Here is a 27726-nt window from a genome sequence, read left to right on the forward strand (position 1 = left end):
ATGGCACCCTCCGCTGGGGAGGGCATTGAAGATCCCCAAAAGACGACGTAATTTGGTGAAAAATAAGAGCCGAAGAAAGAGGATGCTGAAGAGGAGATCTCAAGACTGGCCTCCAGTTCAGTTTTCATTGTTGGGCCTGGTTCCGGGCCAAGGCCCGGCATCAGAACACGGTCTCCAGGCCAGATTGTGGCGTCAGGCTTGGCTCAGGCCCTGGCCTAGGCTGAGGCTCAGGTATCAGGATGCAGCCTTTAGGCTGGGCCCCAGCAATGGTCCTGGGTCTGGGTAAGGACCTTAGCATTGGAACCTGGCCAGGACACGGTGTTAGTTTTGTAAATATGGTGGTGGGAGTCGTCATGAAATTTCCCAGGCCTAGGTCTTTGCTTGGGACTCGGCCTAGGCCTCAGCATTGTGCTCAGACATAGGCCTTGGCTCTTTTCTCAGGCCATAGCTTATGCCTAAGCAAGGCCCAGGCTTTGGGTCTAGGCCTAGGCCATGGCGCTGGAGTTGTGTTCGGAAGTAGCCGAGACCCTAGCTTTGAGTCTTGGCCCCAGCTTCAGGCCTAGGCCTAGGCCCAGTCGGCGACTAATTTTTTTTGAAAATAGGTTTTCAAACTAAACAACATTTTGATGAAATTTTGTCAAAATTTAATTCTCTCTATTTTTAAAACAATCCAAAACGAAATAGATAATTTGATTTCATTTCCTATTTCATTTCCCCTGAATGCCCATCCCTACCAATTAAACAGAATACTCACAAGTTATCCATCTAAATGGCAAATTTTTAATATTGAGCCACTTGTCCAGATATTAGCTCGATAAGTCTTTTTCCGACTAAAATTTTGCCGGATGAAAGATGCATTCTAGGAGCATTTCGGGGAGGTGTCAAGTTATCTGGCTAAGTTAGCAGATTTTTAAATATAACCAAATAAATTAGCTGTATACCTATAGACCTCCTTCGGAGTAGATTAAAAGTTTTGGCCTTGCATAATACCTACAAAACCTGAAAGTTATGTGCTTTAAATTGCATGAAAAAGCGAAATATAAATAAAAAAAATATTGAATTGGATATCTTCAAAATATCCAGCATAGTCAAAATAATTTAAAAAAAAAAGATGTAAACGTTGGCTGCGATCTGATTCTTCCCCCCCCCCCCCGACAAATTTCATATAGTGCTTAGTTGAGCCATGCAGCCAACCCTGAAACCCCTCCTAAGTGAGATAAAATTGTGGCAAATACACACTCCAGCACTACTTCTGACAGTTTACGCTTCTAGCACATTCCCATGTAAACAACTCTTTACGCTTCTAGCACTGGAAGCATAAACTGTGTGAGGTTTACACTTCTTGTACTGCTCTTAACAGAAGCAGGGCTGAAGCCCCAAGAGCATATAAGTTCTCAGTTTGCTTCCAGCAGGGTTTATTTTTTAGGTATTGGGGGCAAAATGGGGTGTCCAGTGGGAGGGTTGTGCTGCAGAAGACAGATTAAATCAGAAAGAAGCTGGGAAGGGGTGGTAGGAATAGGCCTCACCTGCAGACCTGCCACAGTTTTTCTTATTTAAGGAAATTTCAGGGATGGGACTGGAAGATGAGAATTGCCCACAGTCCCCTTGTACATTTTTTTTTTTTTAATTTTGACAGTGCTACTTAACTGTATATATTTGAAGGTATCCATTTAAGTTACCAGTTATCTGGCCACACAAGACTGGAAAACTTTAGACTTGTTCTGAATCAGTTCTAATGTTATCTGGCTAACTTAGCCAGTTATAATTAAAAATTGGCTGTTAGCCGGATAACTTAACTCTTTTCTGAAACTCCCCCAGAAAGCTTCTTTTTTATCCAGCCAGATTTTAGCCAGATAATGACTTTTCCTACTAAAATCCAGGTGAACCAGTGACTCAATATTCAAAAACCTGCCATTTAGATGGATAACATGTGAGTTATCCATCTAAATGGTTTTGAATGGTGACTTCAGCTCTACTTAAATATGAAAACAATTGCAACTCAGTTCAGATGCCTCCTGATGCCTAATTAATAACTTTGTTATGACCTTAGATGCTGCAAATCAGCGCTCAAGAATTAGTAACGAATGACAACTCCAGCTATATTGTATACATTCCAGCTTTCTTTAAGGAAGAAATGCTGGCTGGTTGATTACTTTCCTTGTCAGTTTTATTAATAGTAACGTTATGCACTATGGTTAAAATGAATGGCAATTATTTGTTTTACAATATCTGTTTGTTTCATTTCTATCAGCATTAATTTTCTTTATTACTTTTAGTCTTCCATGAAATGATAATGCTGCCAGTACACAGAACACTAACTCACTCAAAGTACAATACCTATGTATAACACCGTTCTCAATAGGAAGAGGGCTTTGGACTTGTTCAAAAGCCTCCAGCTCTGTATTATGCAAGGGAAAAACTTTTGAGGTGAACTTTAAAAAGAGTTGCTCACATAAAAAGGATCATATATACAAATGTATGTGCCGAGGGCAAACAACTATTATTTTAAAAGTAACAAATTACGCATGAATATGCGTGCACGCAAGCAACAGAATGTGCGTTATAAAAAGGACAGGTTATGGGCGTCTCAGGGCAGGAATAACATCTATGCAGATAAATCCCAATTTTAAAACCGTCAAACTGCACATAGGGCTGTTATCTGTGTGTATTTACTACTGCTCTTTGGGGTAGATTTTCAAACGAGCGCGAACAGCCTACTTTTGTTTGCGCTCCAGGCGCAAACAAAAGTACGCTGGATTTTAGTAGATACGCGCATAGTCGCGCGTATCGGCTAAAATCCTGGATCGGCGCGCGCAAGGCTATCGATTTCGTATAGCCTGCGCGCGCCGAGCCGCGCAGCCTACCCCCGTTCCCTCCTAGGCCGCTCCGAAATCGGAGCGGCCTAGAAGGGAACTTTCCTTTGCCCTCCCCTCACCTTCCCCTCCCTAACCCACCCGCCCGGCCCTGTCTAAACCCCGATCCTACCTTTGTCGGGGGATTTACGCCTCCCAGAGGGAGGCGTAAATCCCCGCGCGCGAGCGGGACCCCTGCGCGCCGGGCCGCGACCTGGGGGCGGGTACGGAGGGCGAGGCCACGCCCCCGGACCGCCCCGGGGCGTAGCCACGCCCCCGTACCCGCCCCCAAAACGCTGCCGGCACGCCCCCGAAACGCCGCGCAATCCGGCCCCGCCCCCCGACACGCCTCCCGACACGCCCACTCCGAAAACCCCGGGACTTACGCGAGTCCCGGGGTTGTGCGCGCGCCGGTGAGCCTATGTAAAATAGGCTCACCGGCGCGCAGGGCCCTGCTCGCGTAAATCCGCCCGGTTTTGGGCGGATTTAGGCGAGCAGGGCTCTGAAAATCTACCCCTTTATGAGGCTTAAGTCTAAATAAAACTTTTTATAGCCCAAAACTGACTGGGTGAGGGGTCTGGGTAAACTGGGGGGAATGGAGGCTGAAGAACCAGGATGGTTCTTGGGGACCTGAGATAGACTGGGCAAATTGATGGATTACTTGGTCAAACTGGTCATTTCCTTCACGCATACATATTTTAAAATGTGCTCACATGCTATTCGAATTTTATGTAATATGTGCGCATTTGAGCAGAGGATTTCAAATTCCTGCACACATATATGGGCACGCATGAACTCGTTTTAAAATTATTGTGCCTATTAACTGAGTCCTAGGGATGTGCATTTGTTTTTGCTTATTATTTAAAATGGAACAAATGACACAGTTTTCAGGTCATTCCAAATGGAATGAACCAGAAATATCCCCTCAAAAAAATACCCCACAATTTTTGAGTATTTTATTTTTCATGCTAAAAAGAAAAAAAAATAGTCCTCTCCAAGGCTCTATAATGTACCCCCCCCTCCGCCCCGCATCCTATATAGAGAAGCCCAGGTCCTGCCCTGGCGCCTCCAACCACTCCCCCACTCCTGCCCTTTAATATTGTCCGGGTGCCATCCTGCTGGCTTCCAGTGCTATTTTTAAAGTGCTAAGAGTGAGGGCAGGATCAAGTAGGCTTCACTCCTGCACTTCCAACTTGCCAGGGCTATGGATGATGTAATTGGGGACTCTAGGCCCCAGAAAATTATAATGCTCAGAAGTGGCATCTGTGAGGGTTCTACTTAACGCTGTGTTTTTCAGTATTGTTCAAGTGTGTGCTGCATGTGTTAAGGAGAAGTGAAGCCTGGACCTTGGACTGGTATAATGGAATGGTTAAAGCCAAGGGGGAAGACGGGAACAATGTGGGGCAATATTTCTTCACAGAAAGGATGATGGATGCATGGAATGCCCTCCTGGGAGAGGTGGTGAAGAGGACAACACTTCCAGAATTCAAAAGGACATGAGACAAACACAGAGGATCCCTACTGGCTAAAGAATGGAGAACTCCTGCTTGGGAGTAGCCTGCATGGAGCAGCAGCTGCTATTACCCTAATTAAAAACGTGCTGGGCAGGCTGGTTGTACCTTTTTGGTCTTTATCTGCTGTCATTCACTGTGCTACTATGTTACTATTACAGGCCCAGCTGAGTAGGCTTGGGCCCTAGGCTTCTCTTTGCCATTTTATTTATTTATTTTTAGATTTTTATATACCGGTGTTCCTGTATTAAAATACAGATCACATCGGTTTACATTGAAACATAAAAATTATGCCTGGAGGCGGTACATATAACAAGGTTATAGAACTTGGAAAACATGGAAAACAGATTCGAATAATAACACTGATAAACTTGCAAAGTCTCTGAGAAATCAAATCATAAAATAAGGCGTAATTGTCTAAGATAAATGTGATCTGCAAAAGGGATTGCGATGGTGAGAAAATCTTGATAGCTGGAGGTAAAAATAATCAAAGTTCTGGAAAAGCTTGGCTAAAGAGCCAGGTTTTAATTTTCTTTTTGAAGGAAGCAAAGCAGATCTCAAGGCGGATGTCTGGTGGGAGCATGTTCCATTGGACAGGTCCTGCTAAAGAAATGGTACGTTTCTGATGTAAGGATATTGTTGAAGGAACATAGAGTGTGCCTTTATAAGCTCCTCTGATAGGTCTAGTTGAAGAGTGAAAACGTAGTTGGGTGCTTAAGTGGAGTGGGGATATATTGTAAATAGATTTATGAATTGCTGTGTATACTTTATAGAGAATCCTTTGCTTAATAGGCAGCCAGTGGAAAATGGGTTAGAGGGCTTCCATGAAGCCCTTTTTTTGTTGTTGTTTTGCTGGAGACTTGGCCATTTAATGTTTTTTTTTGGCTCAGAAAATGAACCAAATTAAAAAAAAAATTAGACAAATCAAAAAAATGATATCAACCACGAATTGAACAATGAGTCAAAATGCTAATTTTATGATTGCACATCCCTACTGAGTCCAAAGTTAGAATGACATGAAACTGTTTGTATGATGTTACTATTTCTAAAGAATTTTATAGAATAAGAATTGAGGGTATGGAAAATTCCCTTTCTATTATACCACAGCAGTCATGTCCTATGGGACATGGCAGGACATTATCAGATAGGGTGGGATCTGTAGCAGCTTGCAGAAATCCACTCCGCAGTGAAGGAATGAAAATAATTTCACATTGCCTCTTTGCATTGCTCTTCTGCAGAATTATAATCTCTTTCTTATCTAAGAAGTAGAGACTGCTTTATTAGTGCCAGGGCACAAAGTTCTCTCACCAGCTTTGAACAAGACTGTGCTGAGTCAGATGCTGGTGTTTTACAAGCAAAACCACAGAGTAGCTTAGGCAAAGGCAGGTTCATGCAACCTTTGTAGAGAGAGTGGTGCATTTCCAGTGGTCCTGACCTGGAGGAACCTTATAAGTAACACATCAGGATTCCAAACAATTCAAAAGCTTAGAAGCCAAATTCCTTAAAACTTGTTTGGAAGTGTTAAATTTGTTGAAATGTGAAAGGCCTATTTAATGCTGTGTTTTTCAGTATTGTTCAAGTGTATGCTGCATGTGTTAAGAAGAAGTGAAGTCTAGACCCTGGACTGGTGCTATGGAATTTTTAAAGCCTTAAGCATTAATTTCCTAAGAGCTACACTCATAAAAATTAGCATATATATGCGTAAGTAGCCTGTATTTGCATAATTGGTATTTTCTAAAAGTCAAAAGTATGCGTGTACTTTATGTTGCACACACATGTAGAAAAAGGACAGTCTTAGTGCGTTTTGGGGCAGGGAAAACAGTAACGTGCGTACAATGGGCAACTAACTTGCATAATTATACATCTGCTAATTATCTGGTGTAATAGATATTAGACCTGGTTATTGTGTATTATTGATTGGGTGAGAGGTCTGTTTGAACTGGGGGATGCTAAAGTAGCATAAGCGTCTCGATCTGGAGAAAGACTGGGTGAACTGGTAGAGTAATTGTTAAGCTTTTTCATTTCAATTCCATGAGTTTTAAAATTTGCTAATATACATCAGGTTTTAAGTGAGTAAATCCTACTTTATTTTCATAGGTAAAATGTATACACATATATTTTTTAAATAGGTAGGAATAGTACATGTGCTCAATACATTGTAATACTTGATTGTAATGCAGTGCATGTATTTGTGCTTAACCATGCATATGTGCGTATATTCTGGGGTGAAGACACATGCATTGAAGATACACATGTATATCATTATGCATGGATTATAAAATACTGTCTCATGGCCATATGCACGTATGTATGCATATGCTGGTGTGGCAGTTACTACCCTTAACCAATAAGCCTTCAAACTGTTGATGTAACTCCATTATTGCTCTCTGCTTTAACGGCAGGGGAAAAAGAGGAAAAGGGGAATTAGATTCAGACAACAACCAACAAGTACATTGAATTTTATGGTCCAAAAAAACAAACAAGCATGGGGGTATCTTGCTGATGTGGTTGTTACTACCCTTAACCAATAAACCTGATACTTTTGATGCAACTCCAACATTGTTCTCTGCTTGAATGGCAAGAAGTAATAATGGGGAATTGGACTCAGACAGCAACCAGCAAGGGCCCTGACTGTGATGGTCTGGAAAACTAAGTATGGGAGTGACCTGTATGGCTTGACAGATACTACCATAAGCTTTCTGGGCAGACTGAATGAACCATTTGGTCCTTTTCTGTCGTCATTTCTATGTGTTCTCTGTTTCTCTGTTTCAAACAGAGGTACATTTTAAAAGCCCAGTGTGTACCAAAATCGGGGGGGGGGGGGGGGGGCATGCACACGGCCACCAAATTTTAAAAGCCACCCACACACACACGCACCTATCTCCCACTTCACACATAACTTGCTCAGAATCAAAACGTGTCATGGTGTGGGGAGAGCATGTGCATTCCAGGCCGGGGACAAGAGATGCTTGCGGAAAGTTACGCGTGCGCCTAGGTGTACTGCTGAATAACTTTACTTCGGCTATGGGGGAGGTGTAAGTTTAAAAAAAAAACAAAACAGCAATTCCCGAGGGGTTTAAAGTGTCTGGGGTAACTGGAGGGGGGGGGGGGGAGTGCAAGCTATTTAACCAGAGGGGTTTGGAGGACCTAGCTCTGCACTGCACGAACCGGTGGATGAACTGGTCAAACCAGACTTGCCATTCACGTGTGGCGGTTATAAAATTCCCTGAACCACGCGGCTGAAACCCAATTTGCGTGGTTGGGTGCACCTACTTGCAAAATTAGGCATGCACATATGCGTGCCAAGGCTATTTTATAACATGTGCGCGTATGTGATAAAATTGCCGCGTCCCTGGGAAGACCCCGACGCGCACATCGATGTGTGCCCACACGCCCCTTTGAAAGTTGCCATATTATTGTTTGAAAGTTATTCTTTTAGACTTGAGCAAGGGAAACCTTTTTGCTTGATTTGTTATCAGGTCAAACAAACATTTTCCATATTTGTACCAAAATATCCATTCATTCCATTCAATTTTGTAAGTTTGTGTGTATAAATGTTGTTTTGTGTGCATATAAAGCCTTGCTCCAAACTGTTAGCAAAGCAACTGTAGTCTAAATTGCAGCTTTGCACAGCTTGCAGGGTATATATTAGATCCTGCCAGTGTTATTGTTACAGATAAATAAATCCTTACTTGCAGTACTACTAAACAATGTGGCTCAGCCCTGCAGGGACCCCAGCCTGACAACCTGATTGTGCTCTATGGAATCTCTGTGGAATTCTATGATACAGTAGAATTCAGTGCTACATGAGTCATATGGAGTCTCATAAACTGTAAGACCTTTCATACAACGACCAAAATTACATAACTTATTTATATTTCCTAAGGAATATTATGCTTGGGTACTTGCCAGGTCCTTATGGCCTGGATTGGCCACTGTTGGAAACAGGATGCCGGGCTTGATGGTCTGACCCAGTATGGCATGGTTCTTGTGTTCTTATTCTTTCCGGATAAAACTTCAGTCCAGAGAGCAAACTTTTTCCCATATTAGGATTCTTGGGTTTCATAAGGACATAAGGATTGCTATAATGGATCAAGCCTGGTATCCTGTCTCCAGCAGTGGCCAATCCAGGTCACAAGTACCTGGCAATATCCCAAACAGTTAATAGATCCTCATATTACTAACACTGGACAATAAGTAGTAGCTTTCCCCAAGTTCACTTAGATGGTAATTTTCAAACCAGTGCGCAGGCGCACATGTGCACGCATGCGTCAGCTCGCACCCTAGAACACTTATTTTATAGCTTGCGTGCATATTATAAAATGGCCTGCTCGCGCACGTGTACCACATTTTAGGAGTACGCACCGATGCCATTTCTAGTTTTACCAGTTCACCTCCAGTTTACCCAGTTAAGAGATAGGTCCTCCAACATCCCGTGGTTTGGTAGCCTTCACTCCCTCCAGTTATCCCTGACCCTTAAAATCCCTCTGATATGCCTATTTATCTTTACTTTGTAACTTACACATCATCCATAGCAGAACTAAAGTTACACTGTAGTGGGCCTCAGCATGCACCATACGCTGCAATTATTTATGTGCGCATCTTAGCTTCATGTCCAACCCCCGCCCTTTTTTGAAAATTTCCAAGATGTGCATGCTGCGGCATTTAGGTGAGTATCTGGTCAGCTTTTAAAATCTGCTTGGGGCGCATAAGCCCAACATATTTGTACATACTCTAATTAATGCATGCATTGGGCCTTTAAAATTCAGTGTGCTGAACCATAAAACAGGAATTATTAGGAAGGGAATGACAAATAAAACTGAGGATGTAATAATGCACCTCTATTGCTCCATTGTTAGACAGCAACTTGAATACTGTGTTCAATTCTGATTGCCGCATCTCAAAAAAAGATATAGTTACATTGGAGAAAGTACAGAGAAGGGTGACCAAAATGATAAAGGGCATGGTCTTACTCCCCTATGAGGAAAGACTAAATAGGTTAGGTCTTTTCAGTTGAAGTAGAGATGGCTGAGGTGGGATATAAGAGGTCTACAAAAGCATGAAAGGACTTGAACAGATAACACTGAATTGGTTATTTATTCTTTCGGATAATACAAGGACTGGGGGGAACATCAGGAAGTTAGCAAGTAGCACATTTAAAACAAATTGGAGAAAATGTGTTTAGAGTCAATGCACAATTAAGATCTGGAATTCATTGCCAGAGAATGTGGTTAAGGCAGTTAGTGAAGCTGGGTTTAAAAAAGGTTTGGATAAGTTCCTGGAGGAGAAATTCATAAACAGCTGTTAATCAAAAGAGAATAGCCAGTGCTTGTTGCCAGCATTAGTATCATAAGATCTGTTTAATGTTTAGGAACTTGCTGAGTATTTGTGATTTGGATTGGCCACTTTTGGAGACAAGATGCTGTGCTTGATTGTCCCTTGGTCTGACCCAGTAATGCATATTTTATGTTCTTATGTCAATCTGCCCTATTACATCTTACAGGTTTGCTGTGATTTTTTTTCAGTTTTTCTGTTTCCGGCACAAATCTCTCTTCAACATCCTCTTCAGTAAACACCAAAGCAAAGAATTCATTTAGTCTTCTCCCAGTGATGTTATCCTCCCTAAGTGCCCCTTTTACTCATCGGTCATCTAACATTCCAATCAACTCCTCACAGGCTTCCTGCTTCATAGTATTTTTAAAAGATTTATTGTGAGTTTTTGTCTCTATGGCCAGTTTCTTTTCAAATTCTCTCTCTTAGCTTGTCTTATCAATGTTTTACATCTAACTTGCCAATGCTAATGCTTTTTTATATTTTCTTCAAATGGATCCTTTTTCCAATTTTTGAAAGAAGTTCTTTTAGCTAAAATAACCTCTTTCATTTCTTCCTTTAACTATGCCGGCAGTTGTTTTGCCTTCCTCCTACCTTTTTTAATACAATAGTTCACATACATAATAGAAACAAATTAAACCAATACAATACATAATGTAAAAATAAAAACAATAAAATAACAAAAAGCACACAACCACCATCCACCTCACAATCCCCAACATATCCACCTTATCAATATTACTACACAACTTTCAGAACCATAAGTAATTACATTCGTTCCTAACTGCCAGAGGTAAATCATTCCAGAATCGAGGAGCAATAGCAGTAAAAACCCAAGTTGAACCCCTACTAGTTCTAAACTTACATCCGTGTGACAGCTCTAACAGCGCAGAATGCGATGACCGAATAGGCCACTTAGACTTGTGTTACAAAATGCACCTTCATTTCAGTCTACAATGACTAACTTGTATTTTAAAAGTTTTGATAAAACTCAGAAGGATAAACCAACCCTATACATCTTCTTCTATGCCACACAGGAAGTTGAAAGTAAAACAGAAAACCAGCAAAAGTGATAAAATTTTTGTAAAAACTGTGTTATCTTTAGGCAGTTCAAAATGTGCAGCTGCACAAGGCTCCATGACTGAGAAGTCCTGTGGTGGTGGAGGGGCAGAAGAAAGAGTGTCACACTACACAGGCCTAAAGATGGCCCAATAGCATGGGCCAGCAGCAGGAGGACTGAGCTCAGTCATCCAATCGGGAAAGCACTTCTTTCCTGTACCAGCTCTCTCCCGAAGTGGAGGAAGCTTCTGGGATCATTCATGAGCCTGGCTGCTACAGAGAGCTTGGTGGGTGACAGGCAGGGACCTCGGAAAAGCATCTCATTCCATTACCGCAGCAGGCCCTGCCCCAGCCTAAAAACAGTATCAAGTCACAAATTAAATATATTTACATGAACATGCCCTGAGCAAAGTACAAAGCTCATAGGCTCATGAATTGCTGAACATATCCTGTGATACTTTCACTTTCCATCTGAGGTGCAGCAATTTCCATCTGAGGTGCAGCAATTTTCCTGAAATGGCTGAGGCCATTTCAGGAAAATTGCGGTTGCATTTCTACCTCAGTCGACATAGCTGTCTACAAGTGCGGTGTAGAAGCAAAATTAAGTGTCAGCCGTTTCCCGGTTTGCAACGCTTGACGGCATCTCTTTAAACTTTAAAAGACCTCTTGGTTTTGACCTGGGCAAAATCTTCAATCACAATTACCATTTTCACATATTCACACTTATTTTTCTTTTAGGTGATGCGCAAAACTTCTAAATGTACAACATTCTTGTTCAAAACCAATCTGAACATTTTTCAGTCTGCGTTTCACTGATGGTGTTCAGTATTTGCCTGGATGCAATTACATAAAAAAAACCTTCAAACTGGTGTCACCAACATGTGGCACAAATGAAATTTCACTGAGGTCATCTGGAGGTCCATACTCAGTCACTGTGGGGCTAGGCTAATTAGGTGGAAAAACTTATCATGCTAATTTATTTCATATATTCAGCAGCGCTGAATATATTCGACTATCTTAAAGTCAGCCGAATAAGTTTATCCGGCTAACTTTAGGACAGGTCTATGGGCCCACTAGAGTTAGCTGGCTAATTCCTCCTAGTTATGCCGCCGAAATGTCCCTAACTTATCCGGCTAAATACTAACTGGCTAACATCATCCAGCTATAATTTAGCTGGATAAGTGCCTAAATCTTCATTTAGCTGGATAACTTCTGAGTTCTCCGGCTAATGCTTTTGAATATGGACCTTATGGGTTACGGCAACCACAATGATTCTTCCTAGCATAGTTGCCCTCCTTAATACCAGACACATTCTTTATAGAAAGATTCTTTAAAGGATGAATTACAAATCAAGACACCATCAACACATACAAAAAAAAAAAAGAAAGGTTACTGTACCTGGTGTTAAAAGGATGACCGACACAGTAATAAGTGAACATACAACTAGAATCACTAGCAAGGCAATGGCAATTCCTTTCCAGTTCCTCTGTGGTGGGCTGCTGCTTCCCAGCTCCTGCAGAGATTGAAAAATGTGATATAACTGAACATCCTTTAAGACAAATGCATTTGCAAAGATGTGAATTTGCAAACAGTCTAACTGTGGACCTAAAAAGCGATTATCATCATTCTCACTCTCAGCCCAGCAGATTATTTTATTATTTGTCAATGATTCCTGCAGATTTTTTTTTTCTTCATATTTCCAATTTTCACTTTCCTTAGAGATAAACAGGCACTGCCAGCATAAGCTGTCCAAAAATATGATTGGTGTTAAAATGTTTTTATGGAAATTATAAGACAACGGCAACTGGTGTTTTACAAGGTAATTATGAAAAAAAAAAATCTGGCAATTTACTATAATTTTACCAAGTGCAGACCATAAAGGCTTAAGTGCTCATTCTCTCAGCGTAAAATGTGAAATTTCCTATGTGCATGTTTGCTGTAAAATAAACAAACATTTACAAATACACACGTTATAAAACATATTCCTATTTCTGAATGTTAAAATGTGCTTCTTTACATATATTGTTGTTTCCTAGCAAACAGTGAACTGGGGCAAGTGGCAACGTAAGCCAGGTAACTTTAGTAAGGATATTCAGTGGGACTTAACCTGGGTAAGTTTGCCGCTGCACATTTCTGCTCAATGTATCCAGATAGCACTGAATATTGGTGCCAACTGGATAAATTTGGGCTATACCCCCAAAACATCCCCCTCTGCACGCACATACCCTCACACCCTCTAAATCCAACTAAATCTGATGTTTCCCAAGTAAATGTTTGCCAGTTGGCAGAGCAAGAAATTTAAATCCCGGGGTTTGTACGGACAAAGTAAAAGTTACCTGGACCATCCTTTTTAATATTGACTCTTAAGCCTTTCTTCTTCTCTAAATGTGCAGTGTCTTCTGCATTTATTGATTTACATGCACATTAATATTATGTAGAAATGCTATTATGTGTTCAGGACAGTTTAAACTCCTGTCTGGAGAATCAATGTATTATCCCTTGGTAATACATCCTTCCCTGCCCTCACCCCTGTTTTAGTGTAATCCCATCAGTGTGTGGAAGCCAGAGAACAGATTAAACATGAGAGCTAGTTTTGCAATCTAGTCCATCACAAATGTCTTTAACATCCTTTTTGGGTGAGCTCTCATCAGATGAAACCCACTTATGCCTACTTCTGACATGGCAATGGCTTGGCTTTCTGATGAGGATGTCCACCACTCAATCTTCTGAACTTTCTAACATCCTCTACTATATTAAATCTGTGAATACAAAGACAACTTGCAGCATCAGAGGTATTAATTTAATATAGACTCTTGTCACTCTCTACCAGACCAGCCTTCAATCTAGGCCCAGCAAATTTTATAACCCATTAATAAGATTATAATTGTGAGCTTTAACAAGTACACAAAGAATAAATCTCAAGAATCACCTTAGATAGAATTTAGGAAGTCAGTATTTGATAGGGATGTGAATCGGGTGCCGATCGTTCCCACTTTTGGGTTCGTCTGGCTGTGGGAAAATCTCGTTTTCCCGCAGAGCGATGTTTTTTTTTCGTGAAAAATTGGTTTTTGGCTCACTAACAAAAAATAGCAAAATGTAACAAAAAATAACAAAAATAAACATTTTTTTGTTAGTGTGCGCTAACGGGAGTTTGCACTAACCTGAAAAACAATTTTCACGAAAATTCAGAGGAAAAAGTGTTCTTTTCTTGTTTTAACCAATATATAACGAATTAAGAAATATCGTACGATATTTCAATTCCTCGTAAAAAAGATTCACATCCCTAGTATTTGATAATTGCTAATGAATAACAAATTCCCATAATGGTCTTTACTAGTAAAACTGTCCTCTCTGTACAAAAGGGAACATTAGCCATTCACCAAGACTACGACTGACTCTGGTCAGTTTCTCACTGAAAAAAAGGAGAAATTTCCCTGAGATCGTAGTTACAAAATGGCAGCCAAAGGCTTTTGTGATGTTTTATTTGACTTCATTTTGTGCAAAAGAAACAAGATGACTGTCCTCCAATTTTCAGCATACACAGAAGTTGTGAACAAAAATAATTAGTTTCAATAAGACCTGCACATGCAAAACAGGGAGAAGGATCATTATATTTTTTGTGAGGTCAGCATCCTTTTTGATGTTTAAGTGTAAAAACTAATAATAAGGATAACATCTTAGTAGGAGAAGCAAGATTCAATAGCATGAAACTAGTAAATACAGATTGGTTTTGCAAGGTTCCAGATCAGTAGATCAGCCCAGTAAGTCATTTTGAGGATGAGTCATTGAGTATGAATCACTAAGACGTATTTCCCCATTCCGTGTCCTTGGAGAAAAAAAATTCTATGAATCAGGGCCATTATTGGGGGGATTCCATCTACAGACTTCAGTCTGCAGTTTCTGGGTTTACAGTCCTTTGGCCTTGGATATACATATACATAGGACTGAAAAGCTATGAAGCCCAACAACTTGCAGGTGAGCTCATAACATCCCTGTAGTCCATTTTCAAACACGCAAGACATGCCAGTGTCTTAAACACATGGATATTACATTTGTTCTTATCCACTAATGTAGTAGTCCACTAGTACCTCTCAAAAACTAGAAAGCAGTGCTGTGTTGATCTCCTGAAACTACTCCTTTACTCCCAGGATAAAACATATGTAAGGATACACAGAGGTTCTTTACTAGGAATCATGCGTCTCTACCAGGGCACCCAGCAGTGAGGTCATGGGAAGTATTATAGCCCTATGCCCCCTAATGGGTAGTGCCTGTGGTTTAGGAGAAAGAATAAAAACTAGAAAACAAAAGTCTGGAATCTCTTTTCTGAAGTAGGCTAGGATTTAAAACCAATACCCCTGAAGCTATGAAAGAAGGAATGGTGACTGGAGCAGTGATATGGGTCTTCAAGAGGGATTCCTATCCCAAGTTTCTTGCTCATATGGGAGTTTATCCAGATCTGTGTGCATTTGAAGAAATGCACACAGATCTGGTGCACACAGATCTGGTGCAGAAAAAACACTCAGTTTGGTTTATTCATTCTGTTCATTTGGCTGAGTCATTTATTCCATTTGGTTTAGAGTCAAAAAATTAAGTCATTGTATGTTATTTGGTCATTCATTTCTCATTAAAGTCAATGGACTTCAACATTTGAGTTTTCTATTCAAGTTGAGTGAAACTTGAAGGCAGGCATAGCAGGGGAGAACACTCCAACATACCAAGAATGGGGCAATATGGCATCAAGAGTGGCATGAAGTCCAAAGCACCATGAAAAAGGCAAACAGGCACCAATCTTTACAGGAGCATCCCAAAGGCACTGATAAGAGTGCAAAGCAGCACAAATAGTGGCATGAAATCCCCAGGGAATCAAGAGAGGATCAAGGAACACCAAAAATAGTGTGATGAAGACGGCACCAAGGCATCAAGAGAGGAGCAAAACAGCACCTACGTTGGCATAAACACCCCAATGTACCAAAAAAGGGGCAAAGGGCACCAAATATAGTAGTATGAAGACCCACAGGCACCTAAAGATGAGCAAATGGTACCATCAACAGTGGCATGAACATCACTAGACACCTAAAGAGGGACAGAGAGTCTTAATAAAAGTGGCAAACACACTACTAGACACCATAAGAGGGGCAAATTGGTCACATCAATGGCAAACATCCCCAAAGGAAGTGCGTCAAGCATTGAATTGGCATGACAAGACAAACAGTAAGTACTGTATGGGAATTTGAAAAGAACTTTGAAGACAGCAGGAGCAGAGGCAAAAACCCCCAAAACCATGAAGGGAAGCTCAGAGCAGCAGGAGTACTGGTGTTAAAGCCCCAGAACATAGGTGCAGAGCCATGCAGTAAGAACAAAAGCATCAATAACCCAAAGCAAAGGAGAAGCAACAGTGGCATGAGTCCACCATTGTACCAAAAAGGGGGGAGATGGCACCAACAGCAGAGGTATAAACAGCCAAAGAGCACAACAATCGTAAATATATCCCAAAGCACAAAAAGAGGGGCAATGCAGTACAAACAGTGGCAGGAACATCTCAAGGTATAACCAAGACAGTGAAAGTGGAAAACCGCCCAAACAGAGGCATAAATACTACAAGACATTTGCAAAGGGCAAAATAGCATCAACAGTGACATAAAAACACCAAGGCATATATGAAGCAAGCACAATGGCATCAGATCCCCAAGGCACAGAGTGAAGTGTAAGGGCACCATGCATAGTGACTGCATAACCCTAAGGAATCACGAGAGGCAAAAAGAGCACAAACAGCAGAGGCATATACAACTCAAGGCATAGAGTAAGGCGGAGAGCACAGTGGCATCAAAACCCCAAGGCACAGAGTAAGGGGTAGGGCATCAAGTACAGTATCAAACACCTCAAGGCACAGAGTGAAGCACAATGGCTTCAAAACCCCAAGGAATTACGAGGGAGCAAAGGACACTAGGGATGTCAATCGGTACTGGACTCGTTTCCGGTATCGGGTTCGGGTAAAAACCGCGGGAAATCTTCGTTCCCTCGGTTTTTACCCGTTTTAATCGGCTGTGTTGTGCCGAAAAAAAAAAAAAACACTCCGACTGTTTAAATGTAATTCTTTTTAATCCCCCACCCTCCCAAACCCTCCCCCCCCCCCCAAACTTAATTGGATGGATGGGCAGATTGGATGGGCCATGCAGTCTTTTTCTGCTGTCATTTTGTTTACTGGCAGCCGACGGCCTGAGACCAGGAGATTGCTCCAGAGACCCCCACTAGACCACCAGGTACTTTAAAAATTTGGGGGGTGGGGGATTAGAAGGAATTAAATTTAAAGGGTCAGGGTGGGTTTGGGGGTTATTTTTAAGTGCCCTTTCTTCCTGCCCCCCCCCCAAATGATAAGAGAGCCCCACAAACAATTTTGTGGGGTTTTCCTATCGGGTTCGGGGGCCCCCCGAATTCTGACGAGTTTGAAAATATCTTCTGATATTTTCAAACGTCAGACAAATGATTCACATCCCTAAAGGACACAAATAATAGTGACATGAAGAGCCAAAGGCAGCAAAAGAACAGCAAAGCAGCACCAACAGGGGCATGAATACCCCAAGGTACTGTGAGATGGAGGAAAACTGTACAAGTCAATGATCATCAGACAATATGGTGTGATATAGCAGCCATGGAAGAGAAACCATATGAAGGTCAAAGCCTTGGATTTCAAAAATACAGAGCTCAGAGAGGTGATAATATCTGATGATCTGAAGGGATCAAAGCAGTGACCACAACCAGATGGATGCTGGGCTGCATAGACAGACATAATTAGCAAGAAAAAGGAAGTGATAATGCCACTGTGCAGGTCATTGGAGTATCGTGTTTAGTTCTGGAGACCGTATTTCAAAAAGGATAGAGACAGGTTGGAAGCAGTCCAGAGAAAGGCAACTAAAATGGTATGGGGTCTGCATGGAAAGAGAGATGAGACTGTAGGATCTAAACATGTATGTCCTGGAGGAAAGGAAATATGATACAGACTTTTAAATACCTGAAAGGTATTAATAATGCACAGGAATCAAACCTCTTCCAATGGAAAAGCAGCTATAGAATTAGAGGTTTTGATATGAAATGCCAAGGAAATAGACTGGGGAGCAACATCTTCATGGAAAGGGCTGTGGATGCGTGAAATGCCCTCCCAGAACCTCCCAGGTGGTGAAAATAGGAACAGTAATGGAGTTCAAAAGGGCAAGAGAGAACCGCAAGAGGATTCTTAGTGGTTAGAGGATGGAAATGAAGAAATGGGGTAATCTGTGGAAACTTTAGCTATAATATTTCTCCATGATTGTAACCTGCACAGAGAGCAGCTGTTACAACCCTAAGCAGTAGGCAAGGAGGTAATCTGCACAGAGCGGCAGCTACAACCCTAAACATTTTTCTGGGCAGACTGGATGGTCCATTTGTGTCTTTATCTCTCGTCATTTATTATGGGGCCTATTTACTAAAGGTAAATTTGTGAGCCGCCTAGACCCTTGGATTCTTTTAAAGAAATAATAAAAAGGGTTTTCTCCCTCCCCCCCCCCCCCCCCCATTCTGTGTCTATGGGAAAAATGCTTTGTAAATGACCCCTTGAGCGTGCAGCTCAGTAGAATGTAGAATCTTTCTTTTGGAAAAAAGGGAGCTTCACGTGGCCCCTCTGACTCTGATGAATATGCAAGATTTGTTGTTAATGCTGCGGCAGATCTTTCTGAGAATTCTAAAGAAAAGTCCAGGCCACGGCAGGAAATCTCTAAATGTCGTGGGTGGAAGAGGGAGTATAGAATTCTTTAAACAGCAAAGAACTGGCAAGATCAAAGGCCTCGCTAAAGTTTCGACAGCGCTAGTTTCCTAGATGTGCGCAGCAGTGCTGCAGATGGATGCTTCCAGCAGTTGTGAGATGTAGGCTAGAAAAAAAAACCACCTGAAACAGTGTTAAACAGAAGCATCGCTAAAATAAAGGTATTTAAAAAAATAATTGTGCAATCGTCGTGGCCAGTATGCCATAAGCAGGCAAGCAGGAATGTTAGCCTTGGGACGCTATACACAGAACTTTATCCAAATATTCAGTGGGACCTGTGTGCATAAGCCTGCTGCTGAATATTTTCAGATAAAGCTATGCACAGAACTTAATCCAGTTAACTTTAGGCCACCGATTTATCTGACCAGACATACATATGTAGCTTCCTCTGGCCATTGTAGAACATGTTTAATAGGGATGTGCAGGCGGAAGATGTCATTTTGTGTCACGTTGTACCATTGTTAATGTTTTTCCTTTTTTTTTTTTTTTTTTTTACATTTTGGAAAGAGTGCGCACTATTTCTGCATAATGCACACTATTTTGAAAATAGTGTGCATTATGCATAAATAGAGTGCACTAAAAAACATAGACTTTTTTGTCAAGGCCTCAATTCATTGACTACACTTCACAATTGCCTGTTCATTATTGCCCAAGTCAAAATAACCAGCTAGCTAGTCTCTAAAGTAAACTCAGCTGGTCTCTGTGAAATCCTCCAAAGCCCAATCCTGCTAAAGGAGCTTCACCAGCTCCTGCTTCCCTGGCACAAGAAAATGAGAGGAAGGATACACCAATCCTCCACTTACTGCAGCTGTCGATTCCTCCAGCTCCTTCCAATAGCTGCAAATCGGAGAAGACAGATGAAGAGAAAGCGTTACATTAGCACCAACTTTGCCCAATGCTGGCACCAGCAGGCACAGCTCCCCCGCTGACTGGCATGGGTGAATGACCTCAATAGTTCCTGCGCAGGTCAACGTTGCACAAACTCCCCATCCAGCCACCGGGTATAGTGGCAAGTCAAGCCTCTCCAGAGACAAAGTAGTATCCAGGTCGGGAGGCACCTGTGATGCTCTCCTTCCCCCGAAGGCACTTCCAATGACAATGACCGGAAAGCTCCTTCTCCCTGCATCACGAACTGGTCAATGGAGCCAGAAATAAAGAGAGATCCAGACAGTGCAGTAAGACTGGCGATTCCCTTTTCACGTATCCACGGGTAGTAAAACAAGCAAGGAAATGAGATGCCCAGCTGTGCGTTGCATCTTTTAGGCTGCTATCTTGAATTGACCTCTTTCTGATCTCTATAATGATCTTTTACACTCAGGTAGCCGGAGAACCAGCATTGAGGAGGACTGCACGAAGTGAGTTTGCCTATTCTTATGCAATGCAAAATTCCTTACTGTACATTTTGAAATAAGAAAAAGTGTACATTAGGTAGTTCATCCCATTAAACAGATTTCAAACCATTTCTTTCTCCAGCTGTAAAAAAAAAAAAATTAAAAGGATCATAGCTGAAAAAATATAATAAACTCAAATTAAAAGGAAAACCATTTCAAATCACAGCTGTACCAATAACATTGAGCTATATAAATTCTTTTAATTCCCCCTGCAATTAACGAAAACCAGAAACAATTCACAGCTTTCGCGTTCAAGGTGTGTGAGCTTTGGAATTTTTATTATTAATCAGAAAGCTTTTCAGGCATAACATCTGCTGCAGATGTGCATAAAACACGTGATGATATGAAGGCATAAATTTGTTCTAATATATTGACTAACCGTGGTTAAAGTTTGCATATCTTAAATCTAATATTTTCCTCTCAAATGTTGCTACTTTAGGAAATGGAGGAGGGTGAGGTTGGGTGTGGGGGAATCTCTATCCAAGTTCAGTGATTGCATTCATTGTTAATTCACAACTTTTCCTTCCAGGAGCCGCTCTCCTCCTTAGACCAAGAGAATGAAATTGTATATTTTATAGTATTTATTGTTTTTAAATGCACAATAATTGTGTGAAGTTGATGGTATTGATTTCCACAATATTTTCTTCTAATTATTTTAAACACCCCCAGCCCTCACAAAAAATTGCCCGTAGGGCCAATTTCCTTCACCAATACCCAGGTCAATGCAAAGTGATATTTTGCCGGTATGTTTATCTTTTTTTTTTGTGACTCACAGTAATTGAAGTCCTTTTCAGAAACCAAAAAGAAAGTGTCAAATGGAGACATATGTGGGTCTTAGTCATCAGAGGAGGATTGATTTTCCTTTTTTCCTTAATTTCTGTTCTGGTTGTAAATCTAGCCTGCACATGAGCTTTTTTTTTTTATTTTATTTTTTAGGCCTGCGAAAACGGGGAGGGCAGGCCCGCGAAAGCCCGCAGCCTTCGCACCACGGCGGTGCACCGGCTGCCGGCATTCACACCGAATAGCGCCACCGTGAAAGGTGGTGCTATTCGGCGCGCTACTGCTGACGATAACGTTAGTAACATTATCGCCGACAGCGAAGCCACTGCCGACTCCGCCCCCTCCCTGCCCCGACTCCTCCCCTCCCCCTAATTTGTATTATATCGCATGCAAAAAGGCCCTTTTGTCATGCAATATGGTCTTATTGCTTGTGTTAGGGCCCTAACGCACGCGATAAAGCTTTAGAAAATAACCCCCTTAGTTCTTGTTGAAATTATTTATTCTTGGATTCCTCCTATTTGTGGGCCTTTATTTTGTTTCTGTTTATTGTGACTTGTAATGCTTTATGTGTTGTTTGATTTTCATCAATAAACATAAACAAACACGAAAAATAGTTCTTTAGACTTCAGACCCTCAGATTGCCAAACCTTCCTGGATAGTAATTTGGTAATATAGCAGTAAACTAGCAACTAGAAATAATGCTCACACATTAAAACAAGCACAATGTTTTTATTGGGATTTTTAAATTAGAAAATCTTTGCTATAAACATTTCTTGGCTTATTTTTCACATTTTTGTTTAAATTAGTTTGTTGGTTTGGAGTTATGTTTGAAAGGCTGACGCAAACGTTACATCTAAAACTGTACTTTTCAGTCAATTTTATTTTCTTTTGGAAAATGTCGATCTTCATCAAACTTCCCCTCCCTAAATTATATTTACTATGCTAGTGGAAACCTGCAAACAATTTGTAGTCAAATGAGTATTTTTGTAGAAAACACCCTGAAGACTGGAAGGTTTCCAATGAAAACACGCTGAAGACTGGAGGGTTGCCAATGTAACTCCACTGTTAAAAAAAGGGATCAAGTGGTGATCCAGGAAACTACAGACCAGTGAGTCTGACATCTGTGCCAGGCAAAATAGTAGAAACTGTCATAAAGAACAAAATTGCTGAATCTATAGATAGGCATAGTTTAATGGGACAAAGCCAACATGGATTTAGCCAAGGGAAGTCTTGGCTATATTTTTTGAAGGTGTATTTTTTGAAGGTGTAAACAAACATGGATAAAGGTGAGCCAGTTGATATAGTGTATCTGGATTTCCCGAAAGCATTTGACAAAGTCCCTCCTGAGAGACTTCTTAGGAAGTGTCATGGGATAGGGGACAGTGTCCTATCATGAACTGCCAACTGGTTAAAACTAGAAAACAGAGAAGGGGTAAATTTTCCCAGTGGAGAAAGGTGAATAGTGGATAGCCCCAGGGATCTGTTCTGGGACCACTGCTTTTTAATATATTTATAAATGACCTGGAAATGGAACAAGTGAGGTGATGAAATTTGCTGATGACACAAAATTAGTCAAAGTTGTTAAATCAAAAGAGGATTGTGAGAAATTTGAAGAGGATCTTGTAAAACTGGGAGACTGGGCATGCAAATCTATATAAATAAAAATGAAAATGTTCATTTGTTCAAAATCTTAAATCTCCGAAAGTTCTTCACCGATTGCATTGAAATTTTGACACAACGTTGCATTCGAATACCGGCGTGTTTTTATATACCTATATTATATAGCTGTCACACCTGTGACAGGTAAAAACATGCTTTTTTGGAAAAACAGCGCCATCTGTTGGATGTACAAGCAACACGCACTATCTACAATATAAATGGGCTCTGACCGACGGCCCGCAAATGCGCAGTAGAGAGCAGCTCTACCGCGCATGTGCAGACCATTGAGCTCTGCGCTACGTGCTGGGTGTCACAGAGGGGAGGAGGAAAGGGCAGACGAGTCGCCGCTCCGAGAAACGGCTCAGCCCATTCCTCCCCCATTGGGGAAGGGGGGAGGGAGTAGGGACTGCTGGACAGTTACACACAGGAGGAGGAAAGGGTAGAAGAGTCGCCGAGCCAGTCCATCCACCGCTGGGGAAGGGGGGGGAGGGAGTTGGGATGGCCAGAGCAGAGCAAATGCAGTAGAAAGCGGCTGTGAAGAGATCACAAGCAGCTGCAGCCTGCAGCAGCCAAAGTGCAAAGAGCTGAACAGAGAACAGCTCGCCCTCCTCCCCACCCCCTGAGTCCCGCAGATAAGGAAAAGTCAAGTAAATATCCCACAACTGTGGGGGTGGGGGGAGGGGGAAGGCAGTGCTGTCAACCCGCCCGTGGGTCTCAGCCGCCATGAGAAGAGTTTATATGGGCATCGCTCCACCCCCACTCCCAGCAAAGCACCATGATGAAAGTGAAAGCCAGAGCCCTGCTCCCTCCTCCCTCTCAAGCCCCCGATCGGATTTCTTAAAGGCACAGGTCTCCCAGAAAGAGCAAAGTAAGATAGGCAACGTGTCCCAAATCTGTTGCAGTGCCTGCCACCTGCCTTTTGCGAGGGGGGGTGACGGAGTGTTTTCCTCACTCTCCCAGACACAACTGGCGTGGGAACTTTGCAAGCTCTTGCGAGTGCAAAGTCTGTTGGGGAGGGGACAAAAATCCCGCCCGTTTTTACTGTGTGAGAGAGAAGTGTGGTAATGTGCGCTGAAGGTGAGTACCAGAGAGAGAGAGGGAGACTACGTGAGGGATTGTGTATGTGTGTGAGAGGGATTGGGCGTGTGTGTGTGAAAGACAGAGGGAGAGTGTATGTATGAGAGAGAGAGAGGAAGCCTATGTAGGGGGCTGTATGAGAGAGAGATTCTCTACCCGCCCCCCCCCCCCAGCTCTCCACTTATAGGTTACAGTGGAAGGGGTTCAGTGTAGAGGGGAATGGGAGAGCAAAGGAGTTGGAGCCTGTAAGGATAGAGTGAAAGGGGTCTGAGCCTGTCCCTCTGCCACCAGGGAAGGGGGGAGGGAGTTGGGATGGCAGGACCATTACGCCTCGCAAGATCCCCCTCGGCCACCACTGCAGCTCCTACCGCTGCCGCCTCTGGCCCGTCGTGGTGCTGGGGGGGGGGGGAGCTGAGCAAAGACGTAAGAGGAGAGGGGACAAAAATCTCGCCCGTTTTAATGGGCTTAACGGCTTGGACTAAATATTTTACGATTCCATTTCAATATTTCCGATTGCATTGTTAAATTGAATTTTCATAGATTTCGATTTATTTTCATTTTGATTTAATTATTTTGTGTGACATTGCATTGGAATTGAGCTGTGTCGTTTACCATACCGTTCATTTAGTGAGTATAGCTAATGTTTTTCTTTTTTCATTCTTTTTCATTTCTAGAATTATGCGGTTTACATCTAGACACGGATTGCTTCTCACGTGGACAATTATATGTTGCGTGTTCTAGAGTCGGCAAACCAGACAATCTCTATATCTGCACAGACAATGGAACAACAAAAAATATTGTATACCCACAAGCATTGTGAAATTAAACATATTCGAAACGTGCGCTTTCTCTTTTCTTTCTTTTCCATTTAACCAGACTGAGCCACAGCAGCGCGTGGCTGGGTACAGCTAGTAAAAAATAAAATTTAATGTGGACAAGTGCAAAGTGATGAACTTAGGGAAGAGTAACCCAATTTTTTTTATAGGAGTCAGCATTGAGAAAAAGGATATAGGCGTAATTATTGATAATATGTTAAAAATCTTCTGCTTAGTGTGCAGCAGCCAAGAAAGCAAATACAATGCTAAGGATTATTAGGAAAGAAATTGAAAATAAAACAGAGAATATTATAATACCTCTGTATCACTTCATGGTGTGGACCCAAAAAGCAAAGCGGTAGCCGATCCAGTGAACTGTGTAACAGTGACGACAAGGAGAATCGGATGATAGCAAGCCCTTTATTAAAATGCCCAACTCTGGCCGAGTTTCGCTCCCTTGCACAGAGCTGCCTCAGGGGCAATTCATTTATCCAGGACTTGGTTTGATCAATGTGGAGGATATCAGATTGATTATACCTTGGTTGCAGATGAATTCTTTTTCAGACTAATAGGCTTTCTCTAGCTGAGAGACGGCTCGTTTGTTTCAATTTGCTATTTATGGAACATTTTTTCACTCCAACGTCGGTATCACGCAACAACGTTATGTTGATAAGAGAAAGCCTATTAGTCTGAAAAAGAATTCATCTGCAACCAAGGTATAATCAATCTGATATCCTCCACATTGATCAAACCAAGTCCTGGATAAATGAATTGCCCCTGAGGCAGCTCTGTGCAAGGGAGCAAAACTCGGCCAGAGTCGGGCATTTTAATAAAGGGCTTGCTATCATCCGATTCTCCTTGTCGTCACTGTTACTCACTTCATGGTGTGACTTCATCTTGAGAACTGTGTGCAGTTCTGGTCGCCACATCTCAAAAAAGATATAGCAGAATTAGAAAAGGTACGGAGAAGGGCGACCAAAATGTTAAAGGGAATGGAATGATTCCTCTCTGAGGAAAGGCTAAAGAGGTTAGGACTCTTCAGCTTGAAGAAGAGACAGCTGAAGGGAGATATGATAGAGGTCTTTAAAATAATGAGTGGAATGAGTAAACACTAAACAGTTGTTTACCCTTTCAAAAAGCACAAAGACTAAGGGACTTACAATGAAGTTACTAGGTAATAATATTTAAAACTAATAAGAGAAAATATTTTTTTTTTACTCAACACATAATTCATCTCTGGAATTTGTTGCCAGAGGATGTGCTGAATGCTATTAGTATGGCTGCATTTAAAAACAGTTTGGATACATTTCTGGAGGAAAAGACCATTAACCATTATTAAGATGGAATTGCAGAAATCCCCTTTTTATCTCTGGGATAAGCAGCATGGAATCTATCTACCCTTTGGGATCTTGTCATGTGCTTGTGACCTGGATTGGTCAATGTTGGAAACAGGATACTGGGCTTAATGGACCTTTGTTCTAACCCAGTATGTTCTTATGTCCTTAACACCTCTCTTCCCCAATCACCTCTTCCTCCATACCTATGTCCTCCCATCCCTCCTTACTCATCTTACCTCTGTCTTCCCATCTCCTTTTCCCTTACCCGTCATCCCCCTCTACCTCACCTTTCTTCCCCACAATCCCTTCTATCCCTCCTCTTACACCATACCACTCTCCTTTTACTTTGTCCCCCTCTTTCACTTACTTCTCTCCACCACCCATCTTCCCTTTGTCTCTCACTTTCACCACAAAAGCATCCAGTTTCTTCTGTTGCCTCAGTTTCAGGTTGTCCTCTCCTGATGCATTGTGGAGGGACCAGTCCTAACATGTTCTCATTCAGAGATCCCCATAGAAGGGTACATATGGGCTTTGTGTGTGGTGGGAGTGGTAGGGTTATTTCTGTTTTATTTTCTTTTATACTTTTTAACAAATAGTCAGACCTTCAAAACTGTCCACGGTAAGTACACCATTTGCGTGCATGAGTGAACCCACTAAGATTTATGCAGTTGCACTATCTATAAAATAATGCATATTTCTACCCCAAAAGTACATTTTTATGTAAGTAGGCATGCACTGTGCTTCTGAAAATACTTTCTTGTGTGCAAACATGGACTTGCCAGTTCGCTGATATGTCCACCATTTCACTCAGTCTTCTACCAGTTCACCCAAAACCTCCAGCACTACCCCCTGAAGTCTCACCAGTTTACCCATGACTCCAACCCAAAAAGTATAGACAAAAGACTAATCTGATTTCAATTGTGCAAGTCAATTAGCAAGTATAAAAGGGTTCAGAAAGTTTGGTAATGCGTGCACATATTCCACTTACAAAATAGCAACCTGCACCTACCTTCTAAACCCCACCCAGTATGTCCGTAAACCACCCCTGTTTTTCCCCCAGTTCACATTTATGAGCGATACTGCAAGTATCGCACACAAAGGTGAATTTAAAAAGCCTGGCGCATGCCACAACCGGGAGATAATGTGAATATGTCGGGCTGGCACACGCTGAGCAGATTTTAAAAGGTGCCCACTTACACACGAACTTGCAGCTACAAGTACAAATGAAAAGTTCTGAAAAAAGCTGTGGGGTGTGAGTGTAGTCTGGGCGGAGCATGGGTGTTCCTAGATTTCACACTGAAATTAGTGTGTAAATACTTATTCGCACAAACGGGGTCCCCTACCACATTACATTATTTCTGCTATGGAGAATGTGCAAGTTGTAAAAAATCAAATCTAGACAGATCAGTGGGGTTTTAGGAAGGAAGGCTATTAAAATAGGGGGTTTGGAAGTCCTATCCATTAAGTGGGTGAAATGGGAATGAACTGGGAAAATGGCTAATAGTGTTGGTGCGTGTGGCTTTTAAAATCCACCCCACTTCCGCAGTAGAAGCAGCTTTTGCATGCTAAGGCGCGCATCCACTTTAAATTATGCGCACGTGTGCGCAATCAGGCTATTATATAACATGAACGGACATTCGCGCGTATCTTATAAAATGGCCACATCCCCTGACACGGACTGAACATGTGCACACGTGCGACCGCGTGATTGTTTAAAAATTTCCATCATATACTCTAAATTTATAAAATAGCATATACACATATTACTTGTATGCTGATCTTTTATGTATCTATTTAACATTTTTATATACCACTTTCTGGTTAAAGACCAATCAAAGCAGTTTAAATCAGTAATTCAGTATAACATTTTATGCACGCAACCCCCACAAATTCTTTGAAAATTATCTCCTTAATATTTAAGTTGGTTCAGGAAATGAACCAAACCAAAATAACCATTAAACAAACCAAAACCCCAAAGAAAATGAAACCTAAAAACAAAAACAAGCCAAAAAAAAAAAAAAGATCTGAACTGAACATTTCTCCTGTGCATATCCCTACTGAAAACCAGACTTGCTTGCAGCAGTTGAGAACCAGCGTTGCCTACCTCTTTTCTGGAGTA

At 41.7% G+C, this 27726-nt stretch overlaps 1 protein-coding gene across 1 annotated transcript in view; it reads right to left on the bottom strand.

Moving 5' to 3' along the window:
• Positions 1 to 27726, bottom strand: part of DPP10 (dipeptidyl peptidase like 10) — a 1181383-nt gene that overhangs the window by 939788 nt on the left and 213869 nt on the right. Inside the window, exon 2 of the mRNA XM_029605348.1 lies at positions 12152 to 12266. Within this exon, the coding sequence (XP_029461208.1) occupies positions 12152 to 12266 (115 nt within the window). The remainder of the gene's footprint in view (positions 1 to 12151; positions 12267 to 27726) is intronic.

The sequence above is a fragment of the Rhinatrema bivittatum genome, chromosome 6 (assembly GCF_901001135.1).
Source record: "Rhinatrema bivittatum chromosome 6, aRhiBiv1.1, whole genome shotgun sequence".
In the NCBI taxonomy this organism is placed as follows: Eukaryota; Metazoa; Chordata; class Amphibia; order Gymnophiona; family Rhinatrematidae; genus Rhinatrema; species Rhinatrema bivittatum.